Source organism: Lipomyces japonicus (assembly GCF_038497905.1).
Source record: "Lipomyces japonicus strain CBS 7319 unplaced genomic scaffold V1514scaffold_7, whole genome shotgun sequence".
Classification (NCBI taxonomy): domain Eukaryota; kingdom Fungi; phylum Ascomycota; class Lipomycetes; order Lipomycetales; family Lipomycetaceae; genus Lipomyces; species Lipomyces japonicus.
The window spans coordinates 187,734-201,673 of record NW_027117819.1 but is presented as its reverse complement, the minus strand read 5'-3'; the positions used below and the strand labels follow the sequence as shown (position 1 = coordinate 201,673).

General features: G+C 38.3%; 4 protein-coding genes and 3 non-coding genes across 7 annotated transcripts; 2 read left to right on the top strand and 5 right to left on the bottom strand.

Moving 5' to 3' along the window:
- The first annotated feature begins 76 nt into the window (after positions 1 to 76).
- On the top strand, positions 77 to 1,642 carry V1514DRAFT_326485 (uncharacterized protein). The gene is made up of 3 exons (XM_066926812.1): positions 77 to 1,015; positions 1,061 to 1,195; positions 1,245 to 1,642. The coding sequence occupies exons 1-3, from the start codon at positions 218 to 220 to the stop codon at positions 1,542 to 1,544; spliced, it is 1,233 nt and encodes a 410-aa protein (XP_066785013.1). The 5' UTR covers positions 77 to 217; the 3' UTR covers positions 1,545 to 1,642.
- V1514DRAFT_326484 (uncharacterized protein) lies at positions 1,541 to 3,063 on the bottom strand. Its single transcript, XM_066926811.1, has 6 exons — positions 2,965 to 3,063; positions 2,764 to 2,916; positions 2,593 to 2,706; positions 2,310 to 2,543; positions 2,134 to 2,261; positions 1,541 to 2,077 (listed from the first exon to the last, which is right to left on the bottom strand). The coding sequence occupies exons 1-6, from the start codon at positions 2,983 to 2,985 to the stop codon at positions 1,636 to 1,638; spliced, it is 1,092 nt and encodes a 363-aa protein (XP_066785012.1). The 5' UTR covers positions 2,986 to 3,063; the 3' UTR covers positions 1,541 to 1,635.
- Positions 3,064 to 3,173: 110 nt separating this feature from the next.
- V1514DRAFT_350700 (Sec63 Brl domain-containing protein) lies at positions 3,174 to 9,630 on the top strand. The gene is made up of 8 exons (XM_066929420.1): positions 3,174 to 3,696; positions 3,746 to 3,846; positions 3,892 to 4,200; positions 4,251 to 4,451; positions 4,510 to 6,507; positions 6,559 to 7,172; positions 7,227 to 7,751; positions 7,800 to 9,630. The coding sequence occupies exons 1-8, from the start codon at positions 3,276 to 3,278 to the stop codon at positions 9,568 to 9,570; spliced, it is 5,940 nt and encodes a 1,979-aa protein (XP_066785011.1). The 5' UTR covers positions 3,174 to 3,275; the 3' UTR covers positions 9,571 to 9,630.
- Positions 9,631 to 9,717: 87 nt separating this feature from the next.
- On the bottom strand, positions 9,718 to 9,789 carry V1514DRAFT_t21. Its single transcript has one exon. It is a non-coding gene; the product is annotated as a tRNA-Asp (tRNA).
- Positions 9,790 to 11,366: 1,577 nt separating this feature from the next.
- On the bottom strand, positions 11,367 to 11,438 carry V1514DRAFT_t20. The gene has a single exon. It is a non-coding gene; the product is annotated as a tRNA-Asp (tRNA).
- A 1,399-nt stretch (positions 11,439 to 12,837) lies between these two features.
- V1514DRAFT_318396 (uncharacterized protein) lies at positions 12,838 to 13,023 on the bottom strand (the record flags this gene model as incomplete). The annotated part of the gene is made up of 1 exon (XM_066925887.1): positions 12,838 to 13,023. The coding sequence occupies one exon, from the start codon at positions 13,021 to 13,023 to the stop codon at positions 12,838 to 12,840; it is 186 nt and encodes a 61-aa protein (XP_066785010.1).
- A 778-nt stretch (positions 13,024 to 13,801) lies between these two features.
- V1514DRAFT_t19 lies at positions 13,802 to 13,873 on the bottom strand. Its single transcript has one exon. It is a non-coding gene; the product is annotated as a tRNA-Asp (tRNA).
- Positions 13,874 to 13,940: the final 67 nt, after the last annotated feature.

Here is a 13,940-nt window from a genome sequence, read left to right as displayed (position 1 = left end):
GCTCTGAGCGCTGGGAGTTTGCTCACTATATAAACATTAAATGCGCAAGCGTTTTGGTTATAAATGACGATTCAAGATCGGACTTAAAACAGATCTATAATCTATTACGCATACGTCTTCGATATAATTCGAACTTGACAAGAAATATTGGCTTTGCTATATTCACGAATACCATCATTGATAAAACGATTATATCAACAATTATAAACCCGAAATCATGTCCAATGTTTTCCGGCCATCAGCAAAACCCACAACGGCGACTGCGAAATCTAGCACATCCGTGGCAAGACCAACACAGATTAAAACAGAGAAAAAATTAGTTGCTGGTAAACCTTTACCAGCTCCAGTTTCGTACAGACTCAGGCCTATATCTGCGGCCAACAGAAATAACAAACGATTTCATGTGGCGAAATTTGCTAGTCGTCAGCCCATAGACCCGATGTCATTTCAACAACCAATGACCATGCAAAGAAAAGATCCTCGATCATTACGATATCAACAACAACAACAGCAGCAGCAACGGGAGAAGCAGCAACAAGATCAACAAAATCAACAACAACAAGAAAGACAACAGCAGTCGGATCGTCTCCCGGGGGAAGTAAAAGATGAGGATAGCAAAGACTCTGTAAAGAAAGAAGGGGAAGATGTTAAAATGGAATTGGAGACAGAGAAACCTGAACCCTCTAAGGTAGCACCGGCAGATGAGGGTACTGTTGCACCAGATGTGCATGGCAAGCAATCAAAAAAGAATCTTTTTCAAAAGAAAACACGACAGGTGTTTACTGGACATGAAGAAGAGAGAACTTTAAGATATGAAGAGTATTATCCGTGGCTTCTAGAAGATTTTGAAGGCAAAAATACTTGGGTCAGTAATTATGAGGGTGCACAGTCAGATTGCTATGTTTTTTTTGTTCATAGTGACGATGGATTTACAATGATACCTGCGGAAAAGTGGTACAAGTTCACTCCCCGAAATAAATATGTAACACTGTCTCTCGACGAAGCCGAAGATCTGGTATGTTATTTTTTTTATTTGAGTCTAAATACTTATGTTATTCAGATGGCCAAGAAAAGCCAACCACCGAGATGGCTTATGAGGCATTTGAGACCGGAAACTCCTGACGAAGAAGCCGAAAATGGGCCGATTAAAAAGCGCTTGAAGACAGTTGATAATGGTTCTAGGATTGTTAGAAAAGTAAATATTGTGACTTTCAACATTTCGATTGTGAACTAATATGTTCTAGCGTGATGACGATGACGCAGATGAATTGGATTATGATGAAGAGTTTGCAGATGACGAAGAAGCGCCTATTATGGAGGGACCCGAAGATGAAAGTAGAGAAGTTGAACTTCGAATGAAGCGACAAATGCGCACGGATGAGTCTGAAAATATTGACGATCGTTTATCTGATAATCGCAGAATTGGCAGCGAAGGAAAGAAATTGAAACAATCGTTACTTTCTTTGGAGAATAATGCTATTTACGAGTCAGAAGATGACGAAGATGACGAAGATGACGAAGGAGGATTGAATGAATTGTTCTAGGTTGAATCTATTCTTAATCAATTGACATTTACCATTGTTTTAATAACCAAATATTTTTGGTTCCTATCTATAATACATAATGAATAATTATCTACAACGCTTGCAGTGATGATTTTTCTTCTTCCTCGTAAGGTTCCGCTGTTATTTTCAGCCGCTGATTTTCAGAAGACTCCCCAGGTTCATCAGCCATGATTAATTGAACAAATCTCTCACAGATTTCTCTGACGTCTTCATCTTCCACGTTCAAATGAACTTCACGAACCAACGGGTAGACACCTCTATCACGCATGTAATCTCTGCCTGCCTTAGTTGATCCAAGAAGAATCAAACTTTCGACATGGATACCTAAAATGTCTTTATCGGATTCTCTCTTTTTATCTGGTGGTAAAAATTGCAGTTCGTCTGGTAATTCAAGCGTTTCTTCAGCTTTTAACTCTTCCGGACCTGCTAGTGGGAGTAAAATGTAAGGCAATATATTGACATCTTCAGGATCAAAAAGGGCCATATGTTCTTGGAGCTGGAAAAGCGAGTTTCTGTACCTTGTTAGCAAAATAAAGTAGTGCAAAAATTTATCACAATAACAACCTACTTAATAGTGGAAGCTACTCCTGCGCGTCTTACTGGACTATGATATTCGGTGAACACCAAGATTTTCGATAATGGTACAACCCCATCATATTCTTGCTTTGTAGTAAAATATGTTCTTCCTTCAACAAGCTAAACTAATTAGTATAAATAAGATATAATTGAGAAAAATACACATACCCTAGAAATATCTGCAAAGACGAAGGCCAAATAATCAAAATTGGCATTTTTATTAAGCTTTTTGTCGGCTCCTTTAACAAAACAATCCAATAATTGATCTAAAACCTTGCTTGATTGAATGTCACTTGTCTTGTTCGAATCTTTTTCTAACTTGAATATGTTTGAAGTTGCGTTATCTTTTGCTATATTGGCTAGTAGAATGCAAAACAAGTCGGCATTCGATTCATCAGGTTTCTATATGTTGTTAGAATAGTGGTACGCTAACTTTTGATGGAATACTTACCGCAATAGAGCTCACGACAAACTCCAAAAATGTTAGATCTTCAGCCAAAAGGCTTCTGACTTTCACGAACTCACTTAAGTTGGCGAGAATAGTGAGTGCTTGCTTTGCAATTGGCTAAGCTATTATCAGCTATGAACAGTACGGCTATGAACAGTATTTCCTTGCACATACCGCAGAATCACGAGCAATTATTTTAAGATCTTTTATGGGACGCAAATCATTTTGCAAAAATATGGTTCTTTGTGGGCCAGTCGAAAGCCCTACTAAATTTTGCAGGGCGATGTTACGGATCACCGCTTGTGGTGAATGAAGAAACTCCACCAACTAAACAAGTTAGCCAAAATCGGCTTGCAATAAATTTGTCTCTCTTACTTCTTCCAATTCCGAAGGCATTTTTCACAGTACCTAAATATAGGCCAAACGTCTCTGTCTTAAAATCTAATCCGATAGTGAAAATCTATTAGATAAAAAGCCTTTCAATTATTGATCGTTAAAGTGATTCTGTTAAGCAAAAAAAAATAAACTTTAATCACAGAAGCTTATTTTATGCAGTTTGACTCATCTTACACCAACAAATTATCAGCTTACAGAATATAAAACTCCGAAAGGATAAGGATTGCAATATTTGAAGGTGTATTTAATTTAGAAATTTTACGCAGTCATACAGACTGGTTTGCTCTTCAATGAGTCCTCCTGTAGCTCAAGTTGGCGGTTCGAGCTTCACGGCTCAAGCAAACGCTCGAAACCAATTTATCAGAATTTATAATGCTATGAGGGACTCTAAATCATTATATGAAAGCGAAGATGGATTAAATTTACAAAAAATTGATGATATGGAACAAGTGATTGATACAGACTGGGACAATTATGACCTTGATGACTTTTTGAGCGACTCGGAGGATAGTAGTGAGAGCGACAATGGGAGCGAATTCTCATCAATAGATACAGGCAATGAGATTACTACCCAAGAAAATGGAGAGGGATTTGGGCATGAATGGTTAATTGCAAAATGCCAGAGTTTTTTAATCCGCAATAATTCTCTGAGTTTAAGCGCGGACGAACTTGCCAGCACTCTGGAGGAAATATTGAAATCTCGCAGTGCAGGTGTGTATTTTTTTTTCTGTTTTTATAGTAAGATACTAAATAGGTAAAGATAATGAAATTGAATCTAGGCTGCTAGATATACTTGGCTTTGATGACATTGAATTCGCAATAGAATTGATTAGAAACAGATCTCATATGCTTGAATCATCTGTAAGTGCTGTCTTTATTGTCAAATGTGCGTTAGTAATATTTTAGGCTGCTCCAATAAATCATCATTCTCAAGTATGGATAAAAAACAATTCTGAGCCGAAAGTATACATGAAAAAGGGAATTCATGACGACCTCGACACGAAGTATAAAACGCCAAGACTACTCACAAAAGAAGAGCATCAAAAAAAATTAGAAGCAAATATTCAAGCTCGTAAAATGGAACCTCCGCCAGCAGCTTCGAGCTCGGAAATGAACTATCCACACGTGTACAGGGCACATAATGCTGGAAACACGCTTAGCGCCTATGGCAATAAATATAGTCTTCCTGTGGGAACCACCAGGGAAAGTTTAGACGTGAGTTAAATTTATTATTATATGATATAACTAGACTAATCTGGCCAAAGTTATATGAAGAAATTATCGTCCCATATCCTAAAAGTAAACCGGTTCAATTTGGCGAGAAGTTGGTAAATATTCGAGATATGGATTTGATTTGCAAAGAAACCTTTAAAGGATATAAAACACTTAACAGAGTACAATCATTGGTATATCCTGTGGCATATGGAACTAACTCTAACATGTTAATTTGTGCTCCAACAGGTGCTGTGAGTACTAATTAGTGCAAGCTTTAGAACCACAGGCTAACATTAATTACTATGATAGGGTAAAACTGATGTGGCAATGCTTACAATTTTAAATGCAATATCTATGAATTGCACTCCGTCGCCATTTAGAGATCCTGATGCTGAATTTTATCACGTTGCAAAAAATGATTTTAAGATCGTTTATGTTGCTCCTCTAAAAGCTTTGGCCGCTGAAGTGGTTGAAAAGTTAGGAAAACGATTAAAATGGTTGGGAATTGAAGTGCGTGAGTTGACTGGTGATATGCAGCTCACTAGAAATGAGATTATGAAAACACAGATTATTGTTACTACACCAGAAAAGTGGGATGTAGTGACACGTAAGAGCAGCGGAGATAGCGAGCTGGTAGATAAAGTCAAGTTACTTATTATTGACGAAGTGCACATGTTACACGATGAGCGTGGAGCCGTTATCGAAAGTTTGGTATCACGCACTTTAAGACAAGTGGAGACTACACAATCTATGATTCGACTAATTGGTCTTTCAGCGACTCTTCCTAACTTCATTGACGTTGCTGACTTTCTTAAAGTTGATCGTCACCACGGTCTTTTTTTCTTTGATGCTTCGTTTCGGCCAGTACCACTTGAGCAGCACTTTATTGGTGTGCGAGGCAAGTCTGGAAGCAAACTTGCCAATGAAAATCTTGACAAGGTAACGTACCAAAAAGTTGTGGAAATGCTTAAGCAAGACCATCAGATCATGGTCTTCGTGCATTCAAGAAAGGACACTCTAAAGACAGTAAAAGCTTTAAAGGAACTTGCAATGGTGGAAGGCGATTTTGATCTTTTTGATCCGTCATTTCATACTCAATACAAGGCTGCTCAAATTGATATGGCAAGGTCTAAGAACAAAGATATTCGCGAGATCTTTAGAGACGGATTTGGAGTTCACCACGCAGGAATGCTCAGATCCGATCGAAATCTTACAGAGAGACTTTTTAGTGAGGGTGTCATAAAGGTGCTTTGTTGTACTGCTACATTAGCATGGGGCGTAAACCTTCCAGCTGCGGCAGTTATTATTAAAGGAACTCAAGTATATGATCCTAAGAAAGGTGGATTTACTGATCTTGGAATTACAGATGTAATTCAAATTTTTGGTCGTGCTGGCCGTCCTCAGTTTGAAAAGTTTGGTATTTCTTTTCTTTGTACATCTGTGGATAGATTAGATCACTATTTATCTACAGTGACTCAACAGCAGCCTATAGAGTCGACCTTCGTCGATCGCTTAGTTGACAACCTAAATGCAGAGATCGCGTTAGGTACTGTCACAAATGTGGACGAAGGTGTACAATGGCTAGGATACACGTATCTTTATGTTCGAATGAGAAGAAATCCGATGAAATATGGAATCGACTGGAAGCAGGTAGAGGATGATAATTTGTTAGGAAGTCGCAGGCGCGAATTAATTATTCAGAGTGCTAGAATACTGCACAAAACTCAAATGATTATATTTGACGAAAGAACCGGATCGCTTACAGCTAAAGATGTGGGGCGCATTGCTTCAGATTTTTATTTACTGTACAACAGTATTGAAATATTCAACACTATGATGAAGCCGTCAGCAAGTGAAGCTGATGTTCTAGCCATGCTCAGTATGAGTGGTGAATTTGATGGCTTAAAATCGCGCGACGAAGAATCAAAAGAGCTGACATCACTTCGAGAAAATTATGCTCCTTGCCAAGTTGCTGGCACAACTGATACAAGTCATGGGAAAATAAATATTTTACTTCAATCGTATATATCGCGAGCAAATATCGATGCATTTTCTTTAGTATCTGATACTGCATACGTTGCTCAAAATGCAGCGCGCATCAGCCGGGCGCTATTTTTAATAGCTATGAACCGAAGATGGGGTCGATTGGCCAACGTTATTCTTACTATTTGCAAAGCAATTGATAAAAGACTATGGCCCTTTGAATCTGAATTGGCACAGTTTGATTTACCAAAAAATGCTTTGCAAAAACTTGAAGCTAAAAGTAGTACGTCAATAGAGGACTTGCGTGAATTAGGTTCCCAAGAGGTAATATATTAAATCCCAAATGATTTTTTCTCAGGACTAACATGAATACAGTTGGGCGAACTAGTTGGAGTTCATAGATTAGGAAACACAATTTTTCAATGCCTTTGGAATTTTCCACTTTTGGCAATCGAATTTGAAGTTTCTCCTATTTTGCGAAGTATTTTACGCGTTCACTTAGTAATAACTGCCAATTTTGAATGGCATGATCGCGTTAATGGCAGTGCAGAATCATTTTGGATTTGGGTTGAAGACTCAGACGATTCTACGATTCTTCATTCTTCCAAATTCATTTTATCTAAAAAGCATTTAAATGATCCTCATGAAATGGATTTCTTCATACCTCTTTCAGATCCTTTGCCAGGTCAGATTGTTGTTCGTGCAGTATCCAATACCTGGGCGGGCGCAGAGACTGTTACTCCCATATCTTTCCAGCATCTTATTAGACCAGAGAACGAAAACATTCAAACTAAACTGTTAAATCTTCGGCCACTTCCTATTTCTGCATTAGAAAATCCTGTTATAGAAGAGATTTATCGTCAAAAGTTTAATTATTTTAATCCGATGCAAACTATGATTTTCCACTGTCTTTATCACTCAGCGACAAATGTATTACTTGGCTCTCCTACCGGTTCCGGTAAGACAGTAGCTGCGGAATTGTCAATGTGGTATGTTTATATTTGATATAAAATATCTAGTTTTATTAACGACTAATATATTAGGTGGGCATTTCGAGAGTATCCAAAGTGTAAGGTCGTGTACATCGCGCCGATGAAAGCTCTTGTCCGCGAAAGAGTCGATGACTGGACGGCTCGATTGGGTATTGCAGATAAACGCGTTGTTGAACTTACTGGTGATAGTGCGCCTGACGCAAAGAGTATACGGGAATCTGATATCATTATTACTACTCCTGAAAAGTTTGATGGTATCAGTCGAAATTGGAAATCCAGAAAATATGTCCAAGAAATACGCCTGATTATCATGGACGAAATTCATCTTTTGGCAGGTGAACGTGGACCGATCTTGGAGATGATAGTGAGTAGAATGAATTATATCGCTTCACAAACATCATATCCTGTTCGTATCGTGGGAATGTCTACTGCTATTGCGAACGCTGGAGATATGGCAGGCTGGCTTGGCGTGGAAGAGGGTCTATTTAACTTTCCACAATCAATTCGCCCGGTTCCACTTGATATGTATATTGATGGGTTCCAGGACAATACTGGCTTTTGTCCTTTAATGAAATCGTACGTGTACCATTTAATTTGGCAATTCTGATTACTAACATATTTTAGCATGAATAAGCCAGCTTTTATGGCAATAAAGAGCCATTCTCCATCTAAACCTTCGTTGATCTTTGTTGCGTCTCGAAGACAAACTAGGTTGACTTCGTCTGATCTTATAAACTTTTGTGGCCTGGAAGAAAATCCAAAACGGTTTTTGAAAATGCAGGAATACGAGCTTGCCATGGTTCTCAGTCGTATTAAAGATGAGGCTCTTAAACTATCACTACAATTTGGCATCGGGCAACATCACGCCGGTCTTGTTGATTCTGATAGGCGCATAGTACAAGAATTATTTGCCAATAATAAGATTCAGATTTTAATTGCCACCAGTACTTTAGCGTGGGGTGTCAATTTGCCTGCACATCTAGTTATTGTTAAAGGAACTCAGTTTTTTGATGGCAAAATTGAAGCTTATAAAGATATGGATTTAACAGATATTCTTCAAATGATGGGACGAGCTGGTCGACCTGGATTTGACAACAGCGGTGTTGCTATGATTTTTACGCAGGAGTCAAAGAAGCAATTTTATAAAAGATTTGTTCATTCTGGATTCCCTGTGGAGTCATCCTTACATAAAGTTCTTGACGATAATTTAGGCGCCGAGATTTCAGGTGGCACAATTACTACTAGTCAAGAAGCACTTGACTTTATGGCATGCACTTATTTATTTAGGAGAATTCATAAAAATCCATCTTACTATAGCTTAGAAGAAAACACTCCAGAGGCAATCAATGACTTTTTGGTCCACCTCGTTGATCAAGCTTTGCACGAACTTGAAATCTCTAAATGTATTAAATTTTTAACAGACGGAACACTGGAATCAACGGCGTATCTTAGAATAGGAAGTTACTATTATATTTCTCACAAAACTGTGAGAAATATTCTTTTGAAGATTAAACATGATATCACATTCGAAGAATGTTTACAGATTTTGGCAGAGGCCAGTGAGTATGATTTGTTACCAGTCCGACACAATGAAGATTTACTCAACATTGAACTTTCAAAGCAGTTGAGATTTAAAGCAGAGCATCTAGGAAAGATTATGTGGGATCCTCATGTAAAAGCCTTTCTACTTTTGCAAGCTCATTTAAGTCGCATTGATCTGCCGGTGACTGATTATTTACAAGATATGATATCTGTTCTTGACCAGAGTTTGCGTGTTTTGCAAGCCTGCATTGATATATCCGCTGAGATTGGTTTTGCATCTGCTACGAAACAATTCATTGTGCTTACGCAGTGCATCAAGCAAGCAATCTGGTTTGATGACAATCCGTTGACTGCCTTGCCAGGATTAATACCTGTTCCAAGAAATAATGTGAAAGCAATTAGTTCTTTTGAGAAAGCAGTCAAATTACCTCGAGTCGAAAAAAAGAGATTAGCTACAAAGCTTGGAGTTCCAGACGGGACTGTGGAAGAGTTCGTGAAGGTTCTGGATGGTATCACAGCCAATACTTTGGCTGTCGAATACGATACTGATTCCGGTGAGATGTCTATTAAACTGACAAGAAAGAAGGCTCCTCTCAAATCAGACTACAGAGTTTACTGCCCTAAATTCCCAAAGCCACAATACGAGGGCTGGATTTTACTTTTGGTAAACCCCAAGAATGACGAGATCTTTGCATTGAAACGGTTTAGACCTAGGCAGGAAATTCCATGGAATCAACCACTTGCAGCATCCATCAGTATTCCAAGGCATGCTAAAGGAAAGGAAGTATGGCCATTATGCATTAGCGATACTTATCTAGATTTGGTGATGTCAGGCAAAGAGTTTATTGCATAATTGTAGCATAATTAGATTGGCAAAGCCAGAAAATATAGAATAATTTATAGACAATTACCGTAATAGTCGCTTTGCTCCGGTTTCTAAAAAGAATCTGCAGCTAAAGCCAGCTAAATTTTTTGAAAATACATATTAAAAACAAAAAAACTCGGCAACGGGGAATTGAACCCCGGTCCCCCGCGTGACAGGCGGAAATTCTAGCCACTAAACTATTGCCGATTACTATTGAAAAACTTAATGTTTGCAAAACTATGATAATAAATTTGTTGTAAGCATCGCGTGAACCTCCACTATGCCCTCAACCGCCGAGAAACGACTCGGAACATTGGCTCAAGCGCTGGCGTACGGTGGAACGGCTTTATAAGTGGCGACCTCTCGCTGCGGAAGCAGCTCACCTAGTCTCATTAGATCATCTCCCCACATCATCACTTTTTTCACCAGAATGGCTACTTGATCACAACAAGGCCGGGCTGCCAGACCCTTCCCAATGTGCATTGTGTCAAGAGGGGCTTGATACTGCAGCCCACCGCCTCTATGAATGTCCCTTGGTTGCTTTACACTGGGACCTTTGGTCACCCCAGGAGATTATGTCAGGACCCCTGGAAATTACCCGGGCCAAATTCCATGCTGCCGCTGTCTCTGCCGTACAGAACTTGCACCACACACGTCGGCGTATCCCATTTCACGGGGACCCTAGTGAAACCGCGATCACAATTCGGTCTGCCTTTGTTGGGAGTCATTCAAGATAGATAGTCAATAGTTTAAGGAGTGTCTGGGTTCTGTGGGTACCCTTTGCCCTTCCTGCTTATTCCTTGTCATGCGTATTGCTCATTTTCTTTTCTTTTTCCTATTCTCATATTACTCTTATGCTGTGTCATATTTATTTCCTTTACTATCTTATATGCCTATATGGCTAATGTTCAATATTTATTTATAGCATAATATAAATCGGGGTGCTGTATGGCTCCTTTTTAATAAGATAAAAAAAAAACATAAGTGTTTTGTACTTTAATAATTTTTTTTTTTAATGCTGTAAACTTTGGGTTGCAAGCCTTAGTTTTCAGTGACCCCTAACGTGGCTCTAAATTTTTTTTTTATTTTTTTACTTTTTCAGGTAAAATAGTGAGAAAGACTTGGTTTTGAGAAATAGCTATAGTCTTTTTTCTATGTCCGTTGGGGATTAGTATTGACCAAAAAAAAAAATTTAAACATTGTAGTTATATAAAATATTCAATAAGTTAATTTACGTATCGAACTCTTATATTGTGGAAGTAACTAATAAAAGTTTCTAATCTTATATAAACTCGTCAGTATATAAGCTCCTTATCGAATTATCAAGTCGCTTTGAAGTGTTTCGTGAATGGCTAGTCTTGCAAGTTTTTTTTTCTTGTCAAAGGGTTTCTTAGAAGAACGTTTTGAGTTTTTTCAAAATTCGAAAGAAAATTTGGACAACCATTTCAGATTACTGTCATAACTATTCATATAAGACATTAAGCTGAAAATCGATTAGCCATTATGGTATAGATATATTATTTGTTGTCCAGCATTCCCGAGAATGTACTCCAATAAACATTTTCGATTATAACAAAGATTATCTTTGGTGTGTTCGTCAATCAATTCATATATTTTAACAAGCATCCCCGAGGATATACTCCAACAGTACTCCAACACAGAGTGTTAAAATAGTATAGCGAGCAAATTAAAACGTAGAGAGTGAATTTATTTATACTACGTATAATTAATAGTTAACTATGGCTGTCATATGTCGTACAAAAATAAAAAAAAAAAATTAAAAACTCGGCAACGGGGAATTGAACCCCGGTCCCCCGCGTGACAGGCGGAAATTCTAGCCACTAAACTATTGCCGATTTGTGATGTAAAATAAGACATTAAACTCAATTTGACCTTTTATCAATTACATGGGAATTTTGTGTTTTCATTATAATATTTATAAAAAAAAAAAAAAAAAAAATGACTGAATGAATGAAAAAAAAAGGAAAAAAAGGAAAAAAAGGAAAAAAAGGAAAAAATAGAAAAAAAAAGAAAAAAATCACGTGATGTTTTTAATTACGTGATTAATTGGTTTATATTTTTAGATTTTTTGATGTGTTTCTATTCCGTCACTTAAAGGGAAGAGAGTCCGGCCGATTTAACGACGTCTGAACGAACAAAACAGGAAAAGGCACCCGAATCAAGAAGTACTTTAACGCGACGATGATTCACAGGTAGGGGTGGACACGATACGCGAATATTCGTTATTCGTATTCGTAGTTATAGTCAAAGAGAAATACAATACTATACGAATAAAACTATGTATACGAATAACTATACGAATAATGGAAAACGTTGACTGCACCGTATTCATGTTCACCCCTAGATAATTGAGGGTTTCTAGAACCATAAAGGCATTTTCGATATGCGGACTAGCTATAGATCCAATCAAAAGATTAGAGGTGTCTTGATCTAAATCGGCTGGTGGATCAGGTCCATCCACTCTGATGGTGATTCTAACGTTGAAGATAGAGAATTGGCAAGGGGGAAGCAAAGTGTTCTTTTTCTTAATCCTAGAGTTGGAACTGTGACTGAGATTTAACTTGTAATCGAGATGGATATGAATGAAGGGTAGATTGAGATTGAAACTGCGGAGGTTGAGATCGAGATTGAGACTGAGGTTGGGGATTCTGACATTGAGGGAGATGAGATTGAAAAAATGACTTGATAAGATTGAGAAGGCAAAAGCTGAGATTGAGAAAGTTGAGACTGAGAAAGCTGAGATTTCATTTTAGATAAGCAAACCGGTTGTACATAAGAATAAGGTTGGGGGTGAACTCTGTGGCATCGTCAAGCCCGAGCTCTAAACGACGGCCTGTCGTTTTTCGCGTTGCGGACGTTGCAAGAGAAGATGTTGTGGTCCAGTCGACGACAATAGGTACAGCCGCCGGCTTCAATAAGCCCAAAGAAATTTATTTTTGCTTACCACAAGGGGAACCCTGACCCCGACCCCGACGGCCAGGATCTAATTGGTTTGAAAGATGAGTTTACGGACCTGCGAAGTGCGAACTTACATGAGTAAGGAGGTGGTAGCCATTCGGATTAAGTTACAAAGCTTCCGAGACTCGTTGGATGTGAAAACAGCGATGTGAAAACAGTAAAAATGCAAGAGGGGCAATAGCGGAACTGCGCACCCTTGTTTGAAAATACCGTTGCAGTGGATGATGATGCGGTGAATGATTTGGACAAACTCGACTCGAAAAAGATGATTGTTCTCTAGACAATGTCCAAATATCTGTGATAGTCTAGGTAATCCCGAACTGATTGGATAAATGTCGTGACATCCACCATGTCAATACCATCACCCACAAAAGCATCTGGCAGTTTAATCTTGGGTAAAATGGATCTCGTTATAGACGCGCCATGTTCTTGGTTGGACGGAAGATCAATGCATGCCCTCATAACAGCCTAAAGAGGTTCGGGGATTGGAATCGCTATCCGACTATTGTCTCCTTTATCAAGTTCTTTGAGTAGGCCTATCGTGCGCAGATGAGTCGCATGAGACTCGGCCTCCGCTTCTATAACCTCAGACAGACTGAAAAAGTGGCTTAAATACGTTCGGATTTATGTGTATTGTCTGCCCAAACCGAGTATGAGGGCAAAGCACTATTTACCACAAATCCGCAAACATATTAAAAACTTACAGTTGCATATTTTATAGCAGCACAAAATGTCTATCGAAGTGGTTTTTTTCACGGTGAAGTATGCTCACATAGTGACTGTTTCCTCAATCCTGATATCGAATTTATCATGACACGGTTGATCACTTTTCGGCAGAAAATAAAAAGACCATATTTGAAAATATTGTATTTATGTATCTCTGCAAGCTCATCTGCTCTGCTTTTTGGACGTTTCTGCGCTATATTCAACCATTTATTTTGTAGATTTTTTCGAGTGTTTACCATGGTTGTTACACATATATTCGAATCTCAAAAAACTTCATTAAACGCAAGCTTCTGTTTCGATGTGTACACTCGGAAAACAAGAAATGATGTCAAAACACCAGTCTCTATTGTTAAAATTTAAGGATTGATGGACTGAAGGGTCGGGGCCGGGTTCAAGAGGATGTACTCCAACAACTATAAATAAAAATTCAAGCAATTGAGTTAACAATATAGTACTGTTTGAGAGTTTTTAAAATTTCTTCAAATATAAAATATTCAAAAAAGTAATAAAAAAACTCGGCAACGGGGAATTGAACCCCGGTCCCCCGCGTGACAGGCGGAAATTCTAGCCACTAAACTATTGCCGACTCATAAATTTTTATAACACTTTTGCAAATAAGATACAAATTCTCGTTAATAGGGTTAGGGTGCAAA

Excerpts from the sequence above, each read along its gene's own strand:
- V1514DRAFT_326484 (XM_066926811.1), bottom strand. The coding sequence starts at position 2,985 with ATGCCTTCGGAATTGGAAGAA. Across the intron at positions 2,544-2,592 it reads TTGTCGTGAGCTCTATTGCG|AAACCTGATGAATCGAATGC; the intron begins GTAAGTATTCCA and ends AACAACATATAG. Across the intron at positions 2,078-2,133 it reads GGAGTAGCTTCCACTATTAA|AAACTCGCTTTTCCAGCTCC; the intron begins GTAGGTTGTTAT and ends AACAAGGTACAG.
- V1514DRAFT_350700 (XM_066929420.1), top strand. The coding sequence starts at position 3,276 with ATGAGTCCTCCTGTAGCTCAAGTTGGCGGTTCGAGCTTCACGGCTCAA. Across the intron at positions 3,847-3,891 it reads CTCATATGCTTGAATCATCT|GCTGCTCCAATAAATCATCA; the intron begins GTAAGTGCTGTC and ends GTAATATTTTAG. Across the intron at positions 4,201-4,250 it reads CCACCAGGGAAAGTTTAGAC|TTATATGAAGAAATTATCGT; the intron begins GTGAGTTAAATT and ends ATCTGGCCAAAG.
- V1514DRAFT_326485 (XM_066926812.1), top strand. The coding sequence starts at position 218 with ATGTCCAATGTTTTCCGGCCATCAGCAAAACCCACAACGGCGACTGCG. Across the intron at positions 1,016-1,060 it reads TCGACGAAGCCGAAGATCTG|ATGGCCAAGAAAAGCCAACC; the intron begins GTATGTTATTTT and ends TATGTTATTCAG. Across the intron at positions 1,196-1,244 it reads GTTCTAGGATTGTTAGAAAA|CGTGATGACGATGACGCAGA; the intron begins GTAAATATTGTG and ends AATATGTTCTAG.